The following is an 8,425-nucleotide window of genomic DNA, read 5'->3' as shown; positions in this document are numbered from 1 at the left end:
CGGCGGCGCAGCGGCACAAGAGGTGTCGTGGCTTTAATGGGCTCGTGGTGGCTAACGGCGGCGCGGCTGGGGCTGGAAATGGAGGGATGACTTCGTCGGCGGCTTGGGAAGACGATGGGCCGAGCGGTGTCGGTCACCGCCGGCTCACAGCGGCGCTGGGAGGAGAAGAAGAATCGGACGGAGGGAGAGAGATGGCTGGCGTCGCGCGCGGGAGAGAAGAAAAGAAAGAAAATGAAGAAAAAGAAAAAGAAGAAAAAGAAAAGATGAAAGAGAAAATGTAGGGAAAGAAATGAGGTCCAATCCTCACATCTTTGGTCACAAAAAAAATGATCTAACGGAAACGATTTTAAAACAGCAAGTGAAATAAAATAATTCAAACGCAGTGATTACAATGAAAATAAATAATTAAACCCAATAATAAGTTAATTTAATTTGAGAAGAAATTTAAACGCATAACAATAATTAATTTAAATAAAGCACTTCAAAAAAAAAAAAATTTCGTAAACTAAAAATCATAAAATAACCCAATTAAAATCCAATAATTTTAAAACAATTGAATAAATTTTGAATCAGTAAAAATAATTTCTTCATTAAAAATACCCTAAAATACAGGGTGTTACACTTGAAGACCCCTTTCACTGACATGCCCTAGTCTCTTGTGCCACAGCACAACCGTGTCATCCATTTTGATATGAACAGATGATGCCTCCCCACATATTTTTTTCCCTATTAGTGTATAGAGGCCATTTTTTATGATGCCTTTCATTATTATTAAAGATCCCCTTGTCACCTTTAATACTCCTGATTCTGACTTGAAGGTGCAGACAGAATGATCAAGCATCCCAAGAGAAATTAAATTTCTCTTTAACTCTGGTATGTACCTTACTATTTTCAGTAGCCTCTCCATACCATCATGTAGCTTCAATCTGACTAACCCTATTCCTAGAATCTTGTAGGTCTTGTTGTTTCCAAGGATCATCTGCCCACTATCTATTTCAGTGAAAGTTTCAAACCATGATTTCGAGGGGCACATGTGAAATGAACACCCTGAGTCTAAGATCCATTCCTTGCCAGAATCTACCTCAGAGACATTCAACACTCCAGCACTATCATATCCATCTAATACAACAGCAGCATTTCCTTCTCCCTTAGGTTTGTTTCCAGAATTTTGTTTCCTCTCAGGGCAGTCTCTTTTAAAGTGCCCTTCTTTATGGCATACAAAACACTTGAGTTGTTTCCCTTTTGATTTTGACCTCGATTTGTTATTCATTCCCTTGTGACTTTATTTTTCTGCTCTACCCCTTACTGTCAAACCTTCCTCAGTTTCTGTTTTTGTGTCAGCCTTGTTTTGCAATTCTCTTGAGTGCAAGATAGACTGCACTTCATCTAAGGTCAAGCTTTCTCTACCATACATTATAGTCTCTTTAAGATTTGCATACGAGGTGTCTTAGGCTTCGTTTGGTTTTTAAACATCTCTCAACTCATCTCAACTCATCATTACAACTTTTTCAAATCCCAACATAAAATATAATAAACAATTCAACTTTTTCAAATTCTAAAATAATAATAATATTAAAAAATAATATTTTAACAATATTTTATCATCTCAACTCAACTCACTTCAACATCCAAACGCAACCTAAAGAACTTAGTAGTAGAATAGCTTGATCGTCATCGTCAATTTTAATGTCTATGTTTGCAAGATCCAAGATGATCTTGTTAAACTCATCAAGATGTTCTTCCATAAACATACCTGGGGTCATTTTAAAGGTGTAAAGCTTGGTCTTCTTATGGAGTCGATTTGCCAAGGATTTGGTCATATAGAGGTTTTCTAACTTTAGCCAAACCCCTGCAGCTGTCTGTCTCTTCCTTGGTAACCTCTCTCAAGACTTTGTCACCAATGGAAAGAATTAGAGTGTTGTGGGCCTTCTGCAAGATCTCAGTTTTTACTTTTTCAAACAAAGAACTCATGTTCTTTTCACCAAGAAGTGCATCCTGAAGGCCTTACTGAACTAGAAGAGCTCTCATCTTGATCCTCCATAACCCAAAATCATTTTTTCCATTGAACTTCTCTATGTCGAACTTGGCATTTCCCATCTGAACCTCAGCTCTTGATACCACTCGTTATAGCTTTGAGTTGCTTACTGTGTTAATGCTTCCAACTCAGATGCCAAGATTTGTAATGAATAAAATAAAGAACTTGTAAACAGCACATAAAAGAAATGTAAAGAACATAAAAGAATTTACGTGGTTCGATCCTAGTGATTTACGTCCACTGCAGCAACAATCAATAGACTTTTATTGATTGATGATCAAAATACAAGTCTTGAGATTACAAGAATATTCTCTCATACACAGCTCACCTATCTTAGAGCCTTACACAAATTGTTCTCTCTGTTTCTCTCTCGTATTTTCTGTATTGAATGCAATACCTCAAGCAAATGAAGGCCTCTATTTATAGACTTAATTAAGTTGTAACGGATCAATAGAATGAGTTTTTGTTTTCCTATAAACAAGCCAATACTCGAGTCTTTCCACATGTGCAGCCATGTGCACATGTACTTTGCTCTAAATGGTTGACACCTTTTATAACAATATATATAAAAGTGGCCAGCCATTGCATGCCCTCTTTAATTAAAAGGATCCGGAGTACCACTCCAGTACTAGTGCAACTATATATGAGCTTGGATCCATGCAACAATATCTCGAGAAATATTTGGGAAAATATTCTATAAAACCCATACAGTAAAATAATTTACAGAATCACCAAACCCCGAAGAAACCATGATCACAATCCACACCAGCTTGTTTTGCTTCGAAACCAATATTTACATCATTAGAACCCATACAGTAAAATAATTATGTCATGCATGCAAAGGAAATCTCTTGACGTCGTTCGTGTTAAAATAGGTATAACTCTTGCAAGCTTATGACACGGCCATGCATGGAGTCATGAATTAAAGTGTAATTGGTAGGGGTACTACGTACAGTCTACTATTGCGGTCTGGTACACGATAGATGCAGGTAATTGCATGGAGAGATACGTACGTACGTACATATATGCAATCATCATGATTATATGCAAGCTACCATGCACCTCATGACCCGACCCAAAAGATATGTACGTACGTATATATGTAGCTGTACGTGAAGTGACGATCAGTGACTTCTAGCTGGGCATATGTACGTACGTACGTATCTCTCCATGCAATTACCTGCATCTATCGTTTGGCTGGCATATCAACAACATCAACGCAGAAGGTATTATGAATCAGCAGGATTGAAATAATTATAAGTTGTTGGGTATTAATTTGTTTATTGATCGAGGTCTTCTTGATTGGTATATTTGAACTTAATATAGACCTACGTACGTTACCCACCGGACCCATAATAAATTGCTAAACTTATCCCATTCCTGATCAGTTGACCATTTGATGAGCAGATTTTTGAGATATTGCTTTTTGTGAAAAAGACAAAAATGATTGTGGGAAGAATATTTGAAATGAATGCATAAAGCTATAGTCTTGAATCCTGACATAAAAATGGAAAACATTTTAGAGCTCGTTTCAAGAAAAATAAATATTTATGAAGAATTATTTATAATGAATATAATTATTTATGATAATAATATACTCATTTTAATAAAAAAAAATAATACTAATTTTAATAATAAATATATAACTAACAAGAAATAAACAATTTTTTTTTTTCCTTTATAGTGGCTGTACTACAAGGTGGAAAGATATTTAAAATTAATACAGAGGATCCAGATGTATATATATTTTCTAATGAATTAAGGATTCTATATATTATATATCCTTGTTTTCTACAAAAGAAGATCTAGTACTGCATGGCATTAATCTACATTACTGTTATAGGCAATATTGATAGACATTGCCACATGCAAGTGATCACTGTATATTTTCTAGCAAGCTATTTGATCTTTTTGTTTTTGTTTTTCTTATTCTTAGGGTTTGATTGGACCTTTCCACATAACAACTAGATTCACCAAAGGCTTAAACAATTAATAGATTTAAATACAAATTCGAAGATGGCAATATATGTACATGAGAATAATATCCACCCACTTTGAATAAGAAAAATTTTATTCATCATCTTCACACATCACATACTACACTTATATATATATATACATATATTTAATCTTACCAAATGTATGGTATATGGATGATGAGTATAATAATTCAATAAGTTTAAGAAAAAAATAAAAATAAAAACTTAAAAATTTTAAAAAATAAAAAAAATAAAAAAAGATATGGTGTGTGGTGTGTGGGGATGATGAGTAGTAAAACTCTTTGAATAATGGGTTAAGACTTTATATTTGAAGTTGTGTAAATGGAATAATGGGAGAATAGTCATTCATTTTATTTAGTTCCAGCTAATTAAGGATACGTTTGGATAGTAAGAATATTTAAGAATAGTTGTAAAAAATAGTGAAATGGTTTGTAAATAGTAATAAAATAGTTTGTGTTAAGATTTTTATTAGTTTTTGAGAAATGAGAGAAAAAGTTGAATACAAATATTATATGGTTAAAATTTTGTTTGAATATAACTTTTTAATAGAATTTTTGTTTGGAAGTTTGGAAAAGTTTTATAGGATTTTGTATTTTGCTTGAGAGTTTGGACAACTAAGCTGTAATGATTAGGTAATGATTAGATGAAAAAGTTGATGATTTGAAAATGAAAAATGTTTAATTTGTGTTTGATCAGTGATGTTTGAAATTAAAAAAATATCTAAGAATAGTTGTATTCCCAAACAAGTCTTAAAGAAATTTTCAATGGGGAGATCCGGATCAAAGAAATTAAACAACATCCGATTATTAAGGAAATCTTCATTTCAGACGTAACATGATCATCTAATTAAAGATCAGCTTCCATTAATGGCAAGACGAAACAAACTGTTTTCTCATAGAAAAATTCATTTAGTGGTTCGATCTCTAACCTAAATGTTTTGTAAAATATTTTATATATGCATGAGTACGTACATTATAAACCACGACACAACCAATTACTGATATTAATGAAAGCATTAATCAAAATTATAAAAAGCCGCTAGATTTAATTAATTCGTAATTGCATGCTTTCAAATTAAAAATTTCCGATTTGCTAAGACGTTGTAGCAGTTGGGTATTCTATATATGCAAAGAGCATTAATGAATAATTACTCATCCATCAATCGAGCATGGATTATCATGAACCAATTAAATTAAAGCTCTCATCATCATCATCATCCCATGTCAAATGGATCATGTCATATATATGGTGCGCATTTACGAAATTTACCATACACGATCCACGCGTCTCTGGCCACAAAAATGCATGCAACGGCAATATTCTTTAATTTCGAATCAGAGAGATCGATAAAGCTCTCATGCATGCATCCTAGCAGCTTGAACTCACGTACAGTACTACAGATCTCACAGAGTTCAACCCAATAATCATGAGGCGCAGCTTTATATTAATACATGTAGATGATCTAGTACTACAATATATATTTAATGACAGATATTAAGATATATATTTTATATGAAAGATCAGAAGTAGTACTAGGGTCAATAAAAATATATCATGCACTGAGAAAAAGCTGAGAAATTATTTTAATTTGTGAACTTAACATAGAAATTTGCATATATGTTTGTTTAGAAATTAGTCGATGAAGATTATAAATTATGCAAATTAAGTGATTTAATTTGAATGTTATTGGAAACATATATGGTTACTTTTTCATAAAGATCGAGCGATTACGTAACTCAATGTTCGACTGATCAGCATGCAGATCGGAGAAATTTTGAAGGACAGCAGGCCGGGTCGTTCATGCATATTGCTTTCCACAAAAAGAGACACCATAGAGATTATTATCTTGTTTGGATTTTAAAAGAAATGTTTACCAAAACATTTAAGAGGGCATTGGCTGGCAACTTCATTGAGAAGAATTTGCCATATTGTTTTGGAAATCAAAGCTTGTTTTTATTAAAATCGCTTTAATGCATACAACGAATGCTTTTAATCACCACAGAAAAATATAGAAAGATAATCCTGCATTCGTTAAGTACCAAACTCGTGAAGATCAGTACTACTGTATATATATATATATATATATATATATATATTGATATCAAATAGTATTAACATGAACAAAGTCGATATAAATCATAATTAATTAATTAATCCACTAATGGAAACTAGGCTTTCCATGTAACTAATGACCTGAAACGAGAATACTTGATCTCCATCAATTTGAAGATTAATAGTACTCATCATCTCTTTGGTAGAGACGTCATACAAAGCCAGCTGTCCATCTTTTTCGAAGAATATGATGTCATTCCTCCAAAATTCTAATGGTCTACAAATTCCTGTAAGAGGGCCAACCCTGAACAGCTTTGTCCAAGACTCCCTAACCCCATATTCATTTAATAACCATACATCCCAACACATAGGTGACCACTCCGCATGTCTTTTTTTCCAACTAATAGCCACAGCAACCAACTCATTCAACAAGAAATATTCAACATCATATCGATATCCATTATATATAAGGCTATCATTCGGCATCGGAGTTATTAGGAATACTTCCTTGGCTACGTCAAATGACACAATACCTTCCCAATCACTGTCTGATGCCCACCAATTACCAATCCCATTCAGGTTTGTCTTCATACCTCCAAAAGCATTCCAAATACAAAAAGGGAGCTGGTTGTCAACTTGTGTCCAAGAGTCAGTCCTTAAGCTATATACCTCGCTATAGAACATGACTCCCATTTGATACTCGTCTACGAGTGCCATTTCATACACGTCTAAGTTAGGGTAGTTTTCGAAGAATAGAAAATTTCTGATTATCTTGTAGTTGTGAGTTTTGGCATCAAAACCAAATCCAATGCCATTAGGGCTGGCACTATAGTTGGCAGGAAGGCCGGGCAAGTTTGATACAGGGACAACCTTTGTTTCTTTGGTTGCAGGGTTCCATAAAAGAGTATTCAAGCCACAGTTGTCGTGAAGACAAACAAGACCATTACAAGAACCCACAATAAAAATCTCTACTTTCTTGTCGATAATTCCAGAATATGGTGAAGGTAGGGGTACTTGCGCAAGGGATACTTGAAGAGTTTCATAAGAGAGCGTGGAGACGACATGTTTGGAAGTGATTTTATCACGCTGGTTAACAAGAAAAAGGGTATTCTTGTTCCGGTTGGAAGGGGACTGAGTGTGGAGGAGATGTTCATATATAAATGTTTGATCTGAAATGAAGGCGTACCAAGATTTGCAGACACATTTGAATCGCGATAAAGAAATAACAGGCAACCATACCAGAATCTGTAACAACAAGTCTTCTGGAAAGTGGTTGTTCATCACCATTGTTTCTTTACTTGATTGCAAGCTTGACTAGTTTGTACAATATGAAGCATGAGTATGTACGTCTTCTTATTATAAAGCGGCCAAGAGGTTTGAAAAGTAAATGAGAATTTGGCGTAATAAATGTGCAAAATCACCCCACGTTAATGTTGTTTATGCTCATAAATGCTTTCCCTCGAAATCTTCCCGAATCCCCCATTTCATGATCAATATGATATTGTTAATTACCATACAGATGGCTGGTCATTCATATAATAGCTGGCAACTAGATTGAGTACTAGCTATGATTTATGTAAAAATATTGACTTGCATAAAAAAAAAAAAAAACGGGGATTTTGATTTTGAGCGTTGTAGAAATATCGACTTATGTTACCCATACCGTACAGATGCATGGCTGGCCATTCATATAATAGCAAATCGGCAAGATTCTTAGGTATTGTAATTAATATCTTGAAAGGAATGCTATAGATTAATCACCACATGCAGACACAAAATCAGTACTTAACATGCTCTAGTATTTCCCTCAAGATACATTATAAGAAATTTGATTTTTAGAGACAAAACTTTTTAGTGAAGAATTAAATTTGATCCCTAATTGTAGTTATTTTAGATGAAATTTAAATTTTGTCCCAAAACATGGATGCAATTTTCTATAAGTTTGAGCTGACAATTATCTGTTCAAACTATAGTTTCTGACATGAAACATAGCGTCCCAAATGAGAAACGTGTTCAAATGTAAGTTAATTGGTTCGAACGGTAATTTATTTTATAGTTGAACGTTGCGATAAGAGTTTGAATAATTCAGTAAGCAGAAGACATATTCTAGCGTGCAAACATGAGCATTTACAGAGTACAATATGCGGAACAAAATATTTTCTAGAGTTATTATGCAAAACAAAACATGTTTTCAAACGTAACAGAGCGATGATTTTAAGACACATAAAATCGAGAGTATTTTGGCATAACATAACCTGAGCATCATCATCACATCAAAACAGAGCATCTCACAGAGCAGAGACCATGTTTCACCCCCGTGGTAGGGTTGTGCTATTCC

At 34.0% G+C, this 8,425-nt stretch overlaps 1 protein-coding gene across 1 annotated transcript; it reads right to left on the bottom strand.

Moving 5' to 3' along the window:
* Positions 1-6,177: 6,177 nt before the first annotated feature.
* LOC109021980 (F-box/kelch-repeat protein At3g23880-like) lies at positions 6,178-7,374 on the bottom strand. The gene has a single exon (XM_019004737.2). The coding sequence runs from the start codon at positions 7,372-7,374 to the stop codon at positions 6,178-6,180; it is 1,197 nt and encodes a 398-aa protein (XP_018860282.2).
* Positions 7,375-8,425: the final 1,051 nt, after the last annotated feature.

Source organism: Juglans regia, chromosome 11, assembly GCF_001411555.2.
Source record: "Juglans regia cultivar Chandler chromosome 11, Walnut 2.0, whole genome shotgun sequence".
Lineage (NCBI taxonomy): Eukaryota > Viridiplantae > Streptophyta > Magnoliopsida > Fagales > Juglandaceae > Juglans > Juglans regia.
Note: the sequence above shows the minus strand (reverse complement) of the source record. Positions and strands in the feature narration are given on the sequence as shown.

What these genes read in the sequence shown, in the direction of transcription:
- LOC109021980 (XM_019004737.2), bottom strand. Translation starts at nt 7,374, where the DNA reads ATGGTGATGAACAACCACTTTCCAGAAGACTTGTTGTTACAGATTCTG.